This window comes from Heterodontus francisci, chromosome 47, assembly GCF_036365525.1.
Source record: "Heterodontus francisci isolate sHetFra1 chromosome 47, sHetFra1.hap1, whole genome shotgun sequence".
NCBI lineage: Eukaryota > Metazoa > Chordata > Chondrichthyes > Heterodontiformes > Heterodontidae > Heterodontus > Heterodontus francisci.
In genome coordinates this window covers 3,595,769-3,612,579 of record NC_090417.1, presented here as the reverse complement: position 1 = coordinate 3,612,579, position 16,811 = coordinate 3,595,769, and the positions used below count along the sequence as shown (strand labels likewise).

General features: G+C 44.5%; 1 protein-coding gene across 3 annotated transcripts in view; it reads left to right on the top strand.

Annotated features, from left to right (window-relative positions):
• LOC137357079 (G protein-coupled receptor kinase 5-like) overlaps window positions 1–16,811 on the top strand; it is a 122,650-nt gene that overhangs the window by 69,321 nt on the left and 36,518 nt on the right. For 2 of the 3 annotated variants that reach the window (XM_068023071.1, XM_068023072.1), the window contains exon 3: window positions 4,617–4,729. The exons of the other annotated variant lie outside the window; for it this stretch is intronic. In XM_068023071.1, the coding sequence (XP_067879172.1) occupies window positions 4,617–4,729 (113 nt within the window). The remainder of the gene's footprint in view (window positions 1–4,616; window positions 4,730–16,811) is intronic. 3 annotated transcript variants of the gene reach the window in all.

Here is a 16,811-nt window from a genome sequence, read left to right as displayed (position 1 = left end):
ATTGAGCAGTCCAGAGTTGTGAATGAAAATGAACATTCTTCAACAGTTGCTTGGCACATTAATCTGAGCAGTGTGGCTTGATAATGCTTTAATTAATGTGCAGACTGAAAAAGGTGTCTGGGGATTTTCTGCTAATCATTTAGCCTCTACTCGACTGCACACACTCCTCCTGGCGTTCCCGCCGGGATCTTCCAAGTGACTCGATTTTACACTTGCACTTTGCAGATCCTCTTGACGCAGCCAGTGTTATTCCCCTCGGTGTAGCTGTTCTGATACCCACACTGAATCCTTTGTCGAATTGGTGACAATTAACTCTTTTAACGAGGCAGGGTTGTCCCTTTTCACAGGAGGAAGATTCTGACTGTATTCCCCACAACGGGACGGTTTTCCTTTCAGTAATGGAATGTACCATAAGCAGGTGTAAGTCCAGTGCAGCAAGAAATTCTTCTTGGGATGTTATGTGAAACGGGTGGTACAGTCTTGACCATCTGTTATATTGCCTACCTGATATTCAGGTCTCATGTAGTCAGTAGAATGGAATATTGGCTGGGGTGTGTCATGGACAGTATCATATCGATGCCTGTTTTACAACTTTTATCCAAGTTTTTGTTGACCTTTTTAGAGAAATGAGCATTGAGTTTCTGAGCCATACAGATCCATCCTGCCTCAATCCAGGTTTGCATCTTAGTGGAAAAGGCAGCCTATCTCTTGCTTGGCTTGACTCTTGTCCAATCTGGGGTCACTTGTCAGAGAAACATTGGTGCAGGAGAGGCTGAAGGGAGGAGGGATGCTGGTCGAGAAAGTTAGGAGCTTTCCAATGGGGCTTTGGGCAACCATGGTGTTTCTCAGTTAAATTCATGAAGATAATGTGTTCGAACAGCTACTCCAGAACAGCTCGGGGATGGACCCTGTATCCCCTTCCTCTGTGATCTAGGCAAGTACAAAGCAAAGACTCTGAGCCTCAAGAAGCCTGAAATGACCAATTGTTTTACTCAGCTATTTGATGCAGCATGGTACGTCTCCTACTCCGTGTCTCACAGCAAGTTCTCCGTCTCTTCACATCACTGTTAGGAGAAGTGAGTGAGTTGTTTTGGAGTAGAGAGCTGAGCTGAGTTAAATTGTTGCTGCGTTGGGGACCTGGAGCATCTTGCTTTGAGACTTGAAATGGGCAACAGTGTAGCAACAATGAGAGTTGTCAGGTAATTAAAGTAGAGTCATGAAAGTGCATAATTACAGTCCCCTGTTCCCCAGAAGAGCCAAAAACATGGCATCAATTCAAGGTGCCAAATTGGGTACACCAATTAGGTGTGTTATGCCTTTGTGCTGTTTGACAGTTGAAAGTGTTAAATATTTTGTGGTTGTGCCAGTCCCTGGTATGAATAACAATGGGTTCACGCAGTCTGTCAGAGACATGGGTTTGACCCAAGTCATATGCCCAGTTCCTTGCTGTGGTCACTCACGTCATTCATCCGGGGATTTTGGAGATGCAGTGAGCAGCATTTGTCGAACAGCATTGTGTCATCGTCCAACATTCTCCAGTGTTCACAACACAGTGTGAAAATCTACAGCACTTGCCATCCATGCATTCCACTTGGGACTGACAGTAGGTGGCATGAAGGTGGATCTGGCCTGTCCTGTGCACTTTATGGAACGATGGACTTTGGAATTCTCTATCCCAGAGGCTTGTAGATGCTCCATCTTTGAAAATATTTGAGGCTGGGATAAACATATTTTTGGTGTCTCAGGGAATCAAGGGACATGGCGAATGGGTGGGAAAGTGGTGTTGAATCCTAAGGTCAGCCATGATTGTTTTGAATGGTGGAGCAGGCTCGATGGGACATATGGTTTACTCCTGCTTCTACTTGTGTTCTTCTATGTGACAGAATCTTATGTGTAAATAATGTGAGGGGGTTCCCACAATGCGAATGTGTTACCATAGCAACACACAAGGCTTCGTCACAAGTGAATTATGCGAAATAATAGCAGGTTTTATTCCAATGCATGATTCACATCGGAAGATGAAATTTAATTGAGTTATTGTAGCCCTGAAGGGCAGTAATTTTTAATGTACAGCTAGCTGTATATATTCTGCTGTTAAAAGTCTGATGGCTTCACATCGTCAGCCGTGACTCATTGGGTAGCACTCTCATCTGAATCAGAAAGTTGTGGGTTTGAGCCCGATTCCAGAGACTTGAGCACATAATCCAGGCTGACTCTCCAGTGCATTGCTGAGGGAATGCTGCACTGTCAGAGATGCTGTCTTTCAAATGAGATATTAAGCCTTCTCAAATGGGCATAAAGGAGTGCAGTGTCAGTCAAAGAACTGGGGCATTCTCCCATTATGGACAGTTTTTATCCCTCAACTCAACATCATTAAAACAAATTACTTGGACCACCTTATTGAGATTTTGCTGTGTACAAATTGACCACCATGTTTGTTTACTGAAGTGACTGCAATTCAGAGCGATCTCATTGGCTGTGACATGGCCTTGGGACATCTGGAGTTTGTGAAAGGCACTAAATAAATGCTGCAGCTTCCTTTCTATCTCCCTTGTTCACCAGCATGACTTGTATTGAATTTGTATCTATATTCATGTGCTGTTTAATGCCTCAGAGCAAACATTGGCCAAGGATTACAGCCCAGGTAATGCACAATTCTTGTGCTGTGGCCTTTTTGGGGGGTTTATTTTTAAAATGGTAGTGGATGAACCTCGTTCTTTGAGGGTGAGGCTACCCGAGAGGGATGTGGTCGAGTTTGGAAACTGGTTCTGAGAGAATTTCTAGAGTCATAGATGCTTCAATTATAATGTATCGAGGCATTGTTAGTGCATTCAGAAGGAACTCATTAGTGAGATCACTTCACATAGCGACCAGAACCCCACCCAGCATGGGGCAATCTACGAACACAGATATAATATCCATTAGAATTAGAGGCAACAGCCTGTGATTGAAGGGGTGGGGGGGGGGGTAAATTGGAAAATTCTAAGTGGAAACATCATTATTTCAGTGAGCGAGCGGTAAATGGATGGAACAGTCTCCCGTGAGAGATAGCAGCAGATTGTGTTTAGATAGATTTCTTTTCAAAAGTGTTTTGGGCTACTGTGTGTAAGAGGCATTTTAGACAGGACTTAGGCCAAGTCTAGCATGCTCGAGAGGAAGAGGTGACGTTGGACATCGAAGACCCCACCACTGTGTTTTTTTCTGCTGTTATTGCTGAATCTGTTGTAGACTCGTAGATGGAGACTGATTGATTGTTAATGAGTCAACAAGTCCATTATCATATCTCTTTGGATTATTTTCCCCTCTTGTTCAGAATACACAAGGTGAAGACTTTGATTAATTTCAAACTTGAATTTAATTGGATATACAAAGCAAGTTTTCTTTACTGGGAGAAAGCTCATTCTTCTCAAAAGACCTTTCTCCTCGTGAATATAATTCAAGACAAAGAATTGATTGAGTTCTTCATCTCGGGAGAGAAAGGTTCATCTTTCACACTGACGTCACGTGGTTCTCCCAAAAACCCTCGTCGAATGGGGGCCTTCGTACAGTTTACTCCCAAATCTTTTAGCAGTTTTCAGGCTTTGCTTCCTCATCTCTACAGTTAGCATTGTTTATCAATTCCTCAGGTTTGCGAGAATATAGAAACATAGAATGGTGACAGCACAGAAAGCATCCATTTGGCTCATCATGTCCGTGCCAGCTCTATGCAAGAGCAACTTAGCTAGTCATGCTCCCCATAGCCTCGCCAATTTCTTTCACCTCAGTTAACTATCCAATTTCCTTTTTGAAAGCCACAATTGAACCTGCCTCCACCATAGTCTGACAGTGCAGTCCAGATCCTAACCACTCGCTATGTGGAAAAAGTTGTTCGTCATGTTGCCTCTGGTTCTTTCACCAGTCCCTTCAAATCTATTCCCACTGGTTTTCGTCCAATGGGAACATAACATAGGTCCCATTTAGTTTTGCTGACACACATGTTCCTCTCCTCAAACATCATTCTCGTTTAAGTACCAGGAGAGGAGAAAGTATCTTCTCTCATCTAGCAATTCCTATGTTTTGGGTTACAGGACTTCATTAAAATATCCTAGTCCCTGTGTCGTTTTTTTTGTTTTGATGCGAATGAAAAGATATTTAATCCAGGAGCTGCACCTGACACCTGATCAGGGTTTATTTTTTTGTGGGTGAGCTATTGTTCTTCACAGTATTTGCCTCATATCCTCTCTTTCTGGATCTCTCTGTCACATTCCAGGCAAGGCAGGTACAGATATTTGGCTGTCTGTGCCACCAGAAATCCAACCGGGAGCTGTGTGTCCACCCAGGGGATTTCTCTCCACCACTGTGGGGAAGTGCCTGGAGTCGGCTGACCGCAACGGTGTGCCCTTGTCGTGTGCTGCAATGTAGGTGCCACTAAGAAGCACAAAAGTTCAGACACAAAATACAAGTTCAGAGGTTCAAATGAAACGGGTTGCAGTTTGTTGGAAGGTAGCAATTTGAAATGGCACTGAATGTGAACCAAGCTGCAGCCTGAACTTCAGCTGCACACATCATCTAACCTCACTCTCCAAGCATAAAGGAAGCAAACAGAATAAAAGCTTTTTCTTGAAATTGTCTTACAGAACGAGACTACTTCAGCTTGTGTAACAAACAGCCAATTGGGAGGGAACTTTTCCGGCAGTTCTGTCAGATGAATCCTGCACTAAACCGATGCATCAAGTTCCTCGATTGTGTGGTAAGGAATGGAAATCTTCACTGCACATAGTATGAAAGTCTCTGAGGGTCTTGCATGAAAAGTAGTCCCAACCCATGTTGCAGTGGCTGAGGACCTGAGGCAAAAGCTGCCTCTGATTTGCTATTAGTTAATACTTGTACTTTAGAGGTCGGAACAACAGTGGCGGAAGTTGCACATTTCACACGGGTTACAGTAGGGAATGTTCTTTTAAGCCTGGAGCTCTCATTGAACTTGTGAAAGGTAAATTGTTTTTGTTGCGTACGAAAGCTTTAAGCAGTGCAGGCCACCATACATGCTGATTCTTGAGTCTTAATTTTTGCACACTCAGCCATGTGACTCGATGGTGATGCATTTTTGTCGAGGTTTTCTCTTTGTAAATGATTTGTGGTCAAGAACCTCAGGCTGAGGAGGGGAAAGTAGCTGGCCTCCTTTATAGACTGAGGCCACCTGGAACTGGCCATCTTGGGGGAATAGCATTGTCGCCTGGCTACCCGACCCAAACTGGACTACATGTGTTGGGGTCGGGTCGGGTCTGTATTCTGCGTCCAGCATTCGGGCTGGGCTGGGCTGGGCTGTGCTCGGGTCAGGTCGGGCTGGGCTGTACTGTTTGTTGTTTGGTATTGTTTTCATTTTAACGTCCGATTTTTATCTGTTTCAATCGTAGGTTTGTTATATTCGGGTCAGTTTGTGCATTTAAAAAAGAACAAAGGTCTCAGGGCTGGGTTGGGTTCGGGTTGGCTGTTGTCAGGTCAGACCTGGGTCGGGTTTTCATTTTATACCCAAGCCAGGCTTTACATAGCATAGCATGTCTAGTGGGACTTAAATAGAATTATGTAGTTCAGTTACAGCACAGAACCAGGCCATTCGGCCCTACTTTCTATGTTCGTGTTCATATTCCACATGAACCTCCTGCCACCTCCGTTTACATTAGGAAAGTATCAATGCCTCCACTTAGTGTTTCCCTATGTAGTGTAACTCAGACCTGTTGAACAAGCCATTGATGGTAGACAATTGTGAATAACCCATACCCATTTCCATCCAACACTGTCATTCAGCTAAGTTGGAGTGGGATTGAGATACCATTCATCCTGGCTTCCTGCTTCCAGGTATGTTTTGAAAGAGATACGCTAAGGTACGGCTCTTTGATGGCATGATCCTTCAGTGTTGCTCGAGCCATTTGTGCAGGTGTCCAGAAAGGTCACTTGCCCATGTTGTCCTCAAAGTGGAGGGCGGCACAGTGGTTAGCACTGCAGCCTCACAGCTCCAGCGACCCGGGTTCAATTCTGGGTACTGCCTGTGTGGAGTTTGCAAGTTCTCCCTGTGTCTGCGTGGGTTTCCTCCGGGTGCTCCGGTTTCCTCCCACATGCCAAAGACTTGCAGGTTGATAGGTAAATTGGCCATTATAAATTGCTCCTAGTATAGGTAGGTGGTAGGGATATTTAGGGACAGGTGAGGATGTGGTAGCGTAGGATTAGTGTAAATGGGTGGTTGATGGTCGGCACCGACTCGGTGGGCCTGTTTCAGTGCTGTATCTCTTTTTTAAAAAAAAAACTCTGGGCACTTCTCTGGTTACTATGTGTGTCCTGGTCACTTGCCCATGTTGTCCTCAAAGTGACTGATGGAGCATTTAACATTACAACTCTGGCCACTTCCTCCACATTAGATGTCCACAGGAGATGGTCCTGAGCCTGTACATATCCACTGTGGCTCAGTAGCATATGGTGACTTTGGGTGGATGGATTTCGTGAATGTCACTCGGTCGAGCAATGTTTAGGGGAGGACTGTTTCAGGTACCGAGTAGAGGAGGCAGGGTGGGTCCCTGCATCAATGCAAGCTGAGAGGAATGTCTTTTGTGTCAGTTAGTTGAGGACATACAAGTAGGTTACCTGTCAACCCCCCAACCTCTCCCCCCAACCTCTCCCCCCAACCTCTCCCCCCAACCTCTCCCCCACTGCTTCATCCAGCCCTGGAGAGCTGAGTGTCCATTTTGAATGACCATGTTGCCATGGTGAAGCCTGTAGATTGGGTCACTTAGTTCACCCCCACTCGATAACAGAGAAAGATTTGGGGAAAAAATTGGATGCCGTGAAATGGGTTGGATGCAATGATGATAAATGCTCTCCTCTTCTGTCCCGCATAATGGACCTTGGCCTTTTATCTCGAATTGCTCATTTGGAAAGAGGCCATTGCAGCTGATTCAAGGCCTAATGGGAACAGCAAGCGAACTGAACATTCCAACCTAAGTACAACGTGTGTGTGCACAGGTAGAAAAAGGATTACAGGACTGTGACGTTGATGCTTTGATAAGAATACTTGATACAGAGAATCTGCCAGTGTCAAGCTAGCTACTGCCCTTGGGGGGTGTACAGTAGTGAGATTTGGAGGTTCCAGCTCTGCGTCAGTACAAGTTAGTTTGGAGGATATGCCCTTAATGGTTGTAAAATGATTTGTGCTGAATTTATATTGCTGCGAGGCTGCCATTATCAGCTGGACTTAGATTCAATCTGCAGGTCCTTGGTGTTAGTAACTATTTTCCTGTCTCAAATTGCACAAGGTTAAACATTTACTGTACTGGCTGTAAGTTGCTGAAGCAGCTGGCTGGATCAAGTGACGGGGTGGACTGGTTCAGTCTTTCTTCACGTGAGAAACTTAGAATCTTGCTGCTGCTTTGCAGGGAGAAAGCTTTGGGTGTTTTCATGGATGAGGAAATATTCTGGGCGAGTGGTGCGTTGTTCAACTGAAGGGGAGCTCAGCGCGTTGCCGTCAGGGATAAAGCTAAATTAACGGACGCCTGAGATAGGCTTCCCTGGGTGCTGTAAGGAAATATCAAAATGGCGGGTGGGGGGGTGGGTGGGGTGTGGTGGTTCAAGGGTGAAAAAGCGGAACGCATAGTGACTGGCTACTGTAGCCTGAAGCCATTACTATTGACATCAGCCTATTGTCTGTCTGATTGTTGAGTGACATATTTGCATTTATTATAATCATTCACTGCCATGATAATATCATTAACTCAGTGTGGTGTTTGTTTACCTTCAGGGCAAGCAATGCATTAATGGTACATCACAACATGCAGACAGACTTCACTGAAAATCATTGGGCCATTTTATTCCGCTTATTCAGTCAATTTTGGTGGAAACCTGCCCTTTCCCCCTCCTTTCCTTACTATCCTACCAGTTGTGTCACTCATGATTGGATGACATGGAATAGCCAATTGGAAGGCCTGTACCTTGATACATCATTCCCGCCTCCACAAACCTCCCCAAAACTGGTGGCTTGGTTGTTTGCTGAATGCATGAGCCTTGGTAGCATAGCCCAAACGCATCCGAGTTATAGGAGGTGGGAGATGAGGTGTTTCTTTTTCCCTTGTAACTAAGATAGCAACGAGGCTAAACATTCCAAGAATTACTTAAGCTCAAGAAAGAAGGGAAAAGTACTTGTACCTTTCATGACCTCAGGATGTCCCAAAGCGCTTTCCAGCCAATGAAGTACTTTTGAATTGTAGGCTGCTGTTGTAATCTAACAATGAATTCAATGACCAGTTCATGTGTTTTAGTGTTAGGTTGGTTGAGGAACAAATATTGACCAGGACACCGAGAGAACTCACCTGCACCACTTCCAATAGTTCGAAGGAAACTTTGCCATCTCTCAGAGAGAGCAGGCGGGGCCCAGTTTAATGTCTCATCTGTTACAAAGGAAAGCAGGTGAGAGTCTGCTCTGTCGGGGAGCTTTCGTCAGAGACAGGCTGGGATCATGTGTTTCGTGTCGGATTTCCCCTAAGGTGAGATTGTGAAGGCCCTCAGCAATGTTTTGGAGAGCTGTGGACATTGGCCATATTCCCAAAGTCCATTCAAAGTGATTCTTTCCTCTCCAGGCTCGTGTTCCCATGAGTGCTGGGAGGAGCAGGTGGACGCTCGTTCAGATTTTTGGTTTGCTTAAGGATGATACAGCACGACCTCACTTTTTTAATATTAATAGCATCAAACAAGAGGAGGTGTTCAGCCCCTCAAGCCTGTTCTGTCATTCAGTCATAGCTGATCTGTGATCTAACTCCATATATCTATCTTTGGCCCACAATCCCTTTAATACCACTGGTTAACAAAAATCTATCAACCTCAGATTTAAAATGAACAGTTGACCCGGCATCAACTGCCATTTCCAGAAGAGAGTTCCAAACTTCTACCATCCTTCTAGCTTTTCACTGTTTCGAAAGTAATCTGTTCTAGCCTTTTTAGGCTCAGAGTGGATGATGTCAGACTTGTCTCCGTTGAAATCCATTTGCCACAGTTTTGCCCATTCACTGAATCTCAATGTATCTTTGTAATATGATTGTACTTCCATTTACACTGTCAGCAAATTTGGATTTGTGGCTTTCTATTGCATCATCAAAATCGTTAATAAATACTATGAATATTTGAGGCCCCAACACAGATCCTTATGAGACACTAATACTCCCATCCTGCCCATTATCCCAACTCTCTGTTTCCTACCATTCAGACAATTTCGGAATAATTTGCCTTCAATTCCATGCACTTCAGTTTCAGCGAACAGTCTTGTCTGGGGGTCTTTATCAAATGTCTTATGGAAATCCATATAAATAACATCCATAGATATTCTCCTGTCCACCTCTTCAACAAATTCAATCAGGTTCATTAGCATTACCTACGTTGTATAAATCCACTCTCTCTGGTCAGCTGAAAATTTTCACTCTATCCTTAACTAAACCAATTTCTTGGCAGCAGATGTTAGGCTAACTGGTCTATAATTCCCTGGTTGGCAACACACTGGGCCTGGGCTTCAGTGTTAGGGTTAGGGCTCACAATACAGGGCTGTGCTCGGGGAGGAAGCATTAAGGTCCCATCTGGTAGCAGGTGGCTGTTAAAGATCCCCGGCACTTTCTGAAGGCGACTTCTGAGTTCTGCTGTGCTTTGGACAATATCCCACTCTCAACCGGTACTAACCAGAAGAACAGGAACTGGTCTCTTACCCTCATGACTCCTGGTGGGCACTGGGGAAACATAATGCCTACACTCAGAAAGTAAGTCATTATGTGAAGCTATGCAAAATGTTGGATTATATTAACTCTGTCCATGCAAATTATTATTGCTCTTTTCTACCTATGGCCTTAACCTTCCCTGTGTTCCTTGATTTTAATCAAAAGAGTGAAACCAATTCAGATGTTGAAGGTGCGTGCAGTGGATTTCCGTGTTTCATATTGTGTAGAACATGCAATCCTGCAGCCACTGAAAGGATAGCTCTTTTTTTAATGCTCCAAACTTCTGGGTGAATTCTATTTTCATTTCGAAGGAAACTCACTTGCAGTGGAATGGAGCACATTTAGTACCCAATGTCAGAGCTATATGGTTTATGGGTCAATAATGCTTCCTCTTAATCTGCCCTAATGCTGTACCCTAACTCCAGACTTTGAAGGAGCAGTGTGACATTTCATTGTTTAACACTCAGGCCCTTCAGCTGTGTTCCTCAGTTTAAAAACATGGCCATGATCGAGACCCCCAATGTGTACGCACATGATTTAAATCTTCCAGCGAGTGCATGGGTTGGGGGCCGATGAGGAAGCAGAATTATTTCCTTGTCAAAGTTTACCATGTCTCAGAATGAAGCTGTAAATTCTGACTAGTTCTCTGCAGTGATCTGCACTGTAGGAATTGAATGGAGACTGCCCTACATATTTAAGGTAAAAGACCCTTGTAACTGGAAACAGTCAGGAACTTCCAACTATCTATCTCACTTGGATGCAAGCACTCTTGTTGGAGGTGATGGCAGGGATTGCAAATACTTAATGTGACTGGTTCTGTGTTAACTGTGGCTCAGTGGGAGGATTCTCCCCTCTGAGTTAGAAGATTGTGTGATCAAGTCACACTGCAGTACAGTACTGAGAGAGTGCTGCACTGTCTGAGATGCTGTCTTTCGGATGAGACTTTAAACCGAGGCCCTGTCCTCCCTCTCAGGTGGGTGTAAAAGATCCCATGGCACTATTCACAGAAGAGCAGGGGAGTTCTCCCCAGTGCCCCTGGCCAATATTTATCTCTCAGTCAACATCACAGAAACAGGTTATCTGCTCCTTATCACATTGCTCTTTGTGGCAGTATATCTACATCTCCAGTGCAAATAATTAGCTGTAAAGCACTTTGGGAAGTCTTGACTTTACTACTATTTTCCAATGTTTAAACAGTGAGCAGTTTGCTGCCGACACTTCAAACTCTCTATCATGTCAGTGCTCTCTGTCATGTGTGTGCCAAAAAACCATTTTGTAGGAGGAGCTGAGTGACTTTTTGGTGTTTGATTGTTTACTGTAGCTCCACTCCCATCACCAAGTTCAAGTATCTCCATCAGCTTGAAATCTATTTCAAACACACTTTCCTTCCGTCCATCTACCCTTCGAGTCCCCCGCCCTCTTCCATCTTCTCATGACACCCTGTGTCATCTCCATGGATGCTCTGCAGTGGTTGTTCCTCAGCTATATTCCCACAGTGATATAAATTGCTCATGGCTTCCCCAGCATCCTGAATGGCTGAAATGAGATTATATTTGTTCGGACAGCTCCGAGCTAATATTGGGAATTCTGCAGGTGGGTAATCATGCCACTTTGGGGCTGCTTTCTCCCTTTCTCTGCACAGTGTTAGTGGACGTGCTGCTCCTGGAATGCTCAAGTCGAGTTTACCCAATGCCTAACTCAGCCGTCCAGGCCAGCAAGGTCCCCGGGTCAATTACCCTTTGCAGTGAATTAGCTGATGGCACTCGCTTCCTGCAGTGGAAGTGCACAGGCAACCATTTGGGAAAGATGGAAGAAAGGGCAACTCTTGCCATGGGAACGGCATCTCAGAGCAAGAGGGCTGATAAGGAGATAGACAGGAAAAACAGATAGACAAGAGGATGAAGTGTAGCCATTAATAGGGGAAAAGTCATTCTGGAAACACATAACAAGGGAGATGGTCAAGCTTGTTGGGATCCTTCACATATTTATATAGAAGAGCAACACTGATGGAGTTACTCAAGGGGGAATTCCCAAAATAGACAGCAGGCTTTTCAGAGTAGTCAAAATGGCCAGATAATCTATTCATGTTCCTGACAATTCTTCTGTTGTTCGAATTCCTGATGTTTTGATGAATTTCACATCATCAAATTCCTGAAGCACTTGGAAATTTAGCTAAGCTGGAGGGATTTTGATATCAGTCTTTGAGGGTATTTTAATCTTGTCACTATGGTGGAGGGAGGCATTGAATGAGAGACTCTTGGTATATTATTGTCACTCTCTCCCTGTTTTTCTTTCAGTCTCGCTAGGGGCTATTGGCAGAGTGCAGACTTGCTTTTTCCCTCTTCCAACGCCTCTCTTAGGATCTACCAAAGGTTGTGTCCAAGGTATCGTGTGGAGTGCCAGGGTCCTCATGCCTGCCAGCACTGTAAAACCACTGTCAGGTAGTATGATTGACCCACACATTATAGAACCCAATGGCTAGCACACTCACCAAGCTCTGCACCATGACATTATCGGACCATGTCAATAGGTCTTCACTTTCACAGACTGCTGAAAGAGAGATTAAACGGTGGATCTTGGGTTGTTCAGCAGGGCTTTGCTGCTATTTTGTCAAGGACATTTTAAAAATGTTGATGCAAGAGAAGCTCAGTGTCACTGTCGACCCTGGGTCGTTGGTACCTAGTGACGAATCAAAGAGTTACTTCTTGCAAGTTTCTCTGAGGAAAATCGCAGAGCTGTTCAAAATTTCAACAGTGCAAACAGATGAGAGCAGCTGTGCCTGGGGGGGGGAAGGTGTGGCACCTGCTCACTGACATACCTGTGGTGCAGGTTTTCCAAGAAACATTATTATATGCATAATGCTTGGGAGTTAGCTGGACCAGTACTAACTGCAAGTTACGTGGCAGATCGCTTTTCAAGAAAGGAGGAAGAGAGAAAACAGGGAACTACAGGCCAGTGAGCCTGACATCAGTCGTTGGGAAAATGCTGAAATCTATTATTAAGGAAGTCTTAACAATGCACTTAGAAAAGCACAGTATGATTTTGAACAAGTCAATATGGTTTTACTAAAGGGATATCCTGTTTGACAAATTTATCAGAGTTTTTTGAGCATGTAACTAGTAGGGCAGATAAAGGGGAACTGGTAGATGTAGTTTACCTGGATTTCCAAAAGGCATTCAATAAGGTGCCACAAAAATGGTTAATAGGCAAGATAAGGGCTCATAGAGTTGGGGTAATATATTAGCATGGATAGATGATTGGTAACCCAGACAGGAAGCAACAAGTGGGCATAAATGAGGCATTTTCCAGTTGGCAGGCATTAAATAGTTGAGTGCCGCAAGGATCAGTGCTGGGGCCTCAGCTATTTACAATCTGTATTAATGACTTATATGAAGAGACAGAGGTTAATGTGTCTCAGTTTGCTGATGATACAAAGGTAGGTGGAAAGGTAAGCTGTGGGGAGGACACAGAGGCTGCAAAGAGATATGGACAGGTTAAGTGAGTGGGCAACAAGATGGCAGATGGAGTATAATGTAGGGAAGTGTGAAGTAATGCACTTGGTCGTAAGAATATAAAAGCAGAATATTTTTGAAAAGGTGTGCAACCTGTAAGTGTCGATGTTCAAAGAGACTTGGGTGTGCTTGTACAAGGAATGCAGAAAGTTAACATGCAGGTACAGCAGGCAATTAGGAAGGCAAATAACATGCTGGCCTTTATTGCAAGGGGATTGGAGTACAGGAATAAGGAAGTATTGTTACAATTGTACAGGGTTTTGGTGAGACCACATCTGGAGTAGTGCGCGCAGTTTTGGTCTCCACATTTAAGAAAAATATACTTGCATTGGAGGCAGTGCAGCAAAGGTTCACTAGATTGGTTCCTGGGATGAGGGGGTTGTCCTATGATGAGAGGCCAAGTAAATTGGGCCGATTTTCTCTGGCGGTTAGAAGAATGAGAGGTGATCTCATTTAAACATATAAGATTCGAAAGGGACTGGATAAGGTAGACACTGACAGATTATTTCCACTGGTCGGGGAGTCTTAAACATGGGACCACAGTCTCAGGGTAAGGGGCCGATAGCCTTAAGGAGATGAGGAGAAATTAGTTCACTCAAAGGGTTGTGGATCTTTGGAATTCTCGATCCCAGAGGGTTGTGGGTGCTCCGTCATTTAAGATAGATTTTTGGTGTCTCAGGGAATCAAGGAATATGACGAGCAGGCTCCACAGGAAAGTGGAGTTGATTCCTCAGATCAGCCATGATGGTTTTGAATGACTGAGCAGGCTCCATGGGCCATGTGGTCTACCCGTGCTCCTGTTTCTCATGTTCTTGTGCAGAACCTGCTGATGTCTAACCAACAGGCAGTGTTGTAAGTGGCTTCTTGCTAAAACAGTGTGTCTGGCAAGTGCCGTGAGTCCGGTTTAATACATCTGCATATGTATTAATAGTGCATGCTGCAGTGATGTGATTGGTTGACTTTTACTGATTAGTCAGACAGATCCTTGTGCAACTCCCTGTAGAATAATTATATTTACACTGATTAGGCACTGGCATATGGAGGATCCTGTCTCACCTTTTCAGGAGGTGAACCTGTCACCATTAAACAGTGGTTTTGAGAGGGATTTTCTGCAACATGGATTTAGTTCCAGTAAGAAAGCCATTCATTTTTGCTGCTCATCAGTTTATTAATACCTCCTGGATTCCGTGCAGTCACATTTGCCTCAGACTGTATTGTAAAATGAAACCTGGCAACTGTTGCAGCTCACCTCTGCTCAGCCAAGTGACGTGGAGGCATGTTATTACTGTTTGAGTATTTCCTGTTTGCAGAAATGATATGGAAATATTAAAGCATCCCCATCTGTCTGTAGCCTAGCTAATGGCCCTGCTCTGAGAGGAGTTATTCAAAGCTTGCTACCTTTTACTCAGGTACAAAATCCAATACATGAAGTTGAGTTTCAGATTAACCTGAAGCTAACTGAATGGTGGAACAGGCTCGAGGGGCTGAAGGGCCTCCTCCTCTTCCTATATAAAAGCAGCATTGATACAGCTTGTCGCTTTGTGATTTGCAATGTATTCTGGAGCATTGTATTGGTGCTGGCATGCTCAACTGGTGCTCATACTGAACATGTTCAGCGTCTTGGGTTTGTTTTAGATCTGCCAGCACAGTTCAAGGGTTTCGGGAGAAAAGTGTGAACCCCATCTCTGTGTTATTCCTCTCCATTTATATGCTGTCCAATGCCTCTGCTCTTCTGCTCTAATGACTACATGATGAGCACGAGGTGCTTCAAATAAATGAGGCAGCTTCTCCAGTTCAGTGGGATGAAGCCTTCCGAAAAGCTTTGACCTATCACTGAATCCCACTTCAAGAACCCCCTGGTCAAATATTCATGCGGCATGAGTGCACTTGTCTCCTCACAGTCTGGTGGGGTACCATCCCAACAAGGACACCACCACTTTCTCCATCCAGCCCCTGACCCCAACACCCCCACCCATACCCACCCCCCCCCCCTCACCACCCCACTCCTCCATTGGTCCAGGAATGCTACATGCCTCTTGCCTATCAACTAAAGCATCTTCCTTTGCAACCTTTGAAAACAAGGCGAGATCCAATTCAGCAGAAAGGGAAGCAACTGCAAGAGTCGTGCTGGTTTGCAATTTCCACCGAAACTTGATAATCACATGGTTTGACCTCAGAATTACTGTTGACGTTTGTTCCTATAATATTAGTTCATGCGGGGGGGGGTGTGTAGGGGGTAGGTCGGAAGGCTTCCTCCCACTGAATGGTCCTGCTGATATGTTATGTATCAGGTATTATAAAACAGCACCTCTGGCAGCTTGCCATTACCCTTGTTTGAGCACTTGTCTGCTCATCTGTTTATAAAAATTGGAGGGCAGTCACTCTCACATCAGATGTCACATTCAGTGCATTTATTAAACAACAAGGAAAGCCTGTCATTTCAGAGAAAACTGTTTTGGAAACCGCGAGTACCAACTAATTGGCCTCGGGATGGTTTACACTTTGTGTCCTTAAAGCAGAGGTATCCAAATTGTGATGCATGCAGTGTCTGAGCCAGGTTAGTGTTTTTGTTTCACTCAGTTGTCCTGGTTGAATTTTGAGAGGCTGGAGGTTTTGGAAGTGTTGTTTATATCGCTGAATACTTGAGCCCAGATCAGAACACCAAGATCTGGTGGTGTAAGTAAGTTGAGGTGGGGTGCACGTTCATGAGGAGCATGGTAAAACATTCCTAAGTGGCCCCCAGAGCTCCATGATGTACTCCAGGGTAACCCACAGGCTTGGACATCCTGGTGTTCACACCAGTTAAGCTTAGCAGAATAATATCTTGTGCATCATGTGTCTGTAATATTCCTGGTATTATAAACCAGCACACATTGCATTCATAAAGTGTGCAAGACCGTTGTACATCCTCCAGTCTGTACCATCCACTCCTGTTAATTCAAAGTTGGTCTTGGCTCAGAGATAATGGGATTGTTCAGCCGTTTGATTAAAAATATGAAGCTCCTTTATTGTTGCAAGATTTCATTTCAAATTAACACACTGTTTGAATGAAGCAATTTTGAATTGAGGACCTCACTGTGTAACAGTTTACAGGTCTGGTGGACTGGGAATGGGCGTATCTGCAATATGTCACATGTCCAAAAATATCTCTTGTGCATTTTCAATGGGTCGAATGTCCCCGAAACCAATTATTTTTTTCCCTCCGCTGTTGAGTGACTTACTGCCCGGTCTCTGATCACATTGCTCTCAAAGCTGTGCTATATTAAAGATGTCAGCAGAGGCTCCTTGGTCAAACTCTTGACGCTGAGATAGAAGGTTGGTTCAAGTCCCACTCCAGAGACTTGAGTACATAATGAGGCTGATAGTCCCAGTGCAGTGCCACCTCCCACCAGAGGTTACATCATCCCAGGTGGATGTAAAAGATCCCCCGGCACTATTTCCAAAAGAGTCGAGGAGTTCTGCCTGGTGATCTGACCAATGTTTATCCCTCAAACAACATCTAAAACAGATGATGTGCTCATTATCACATTGCTGTTGTGGGAGCTTGCTGTGCACAATTTGGCTGCTGCATTTCCTA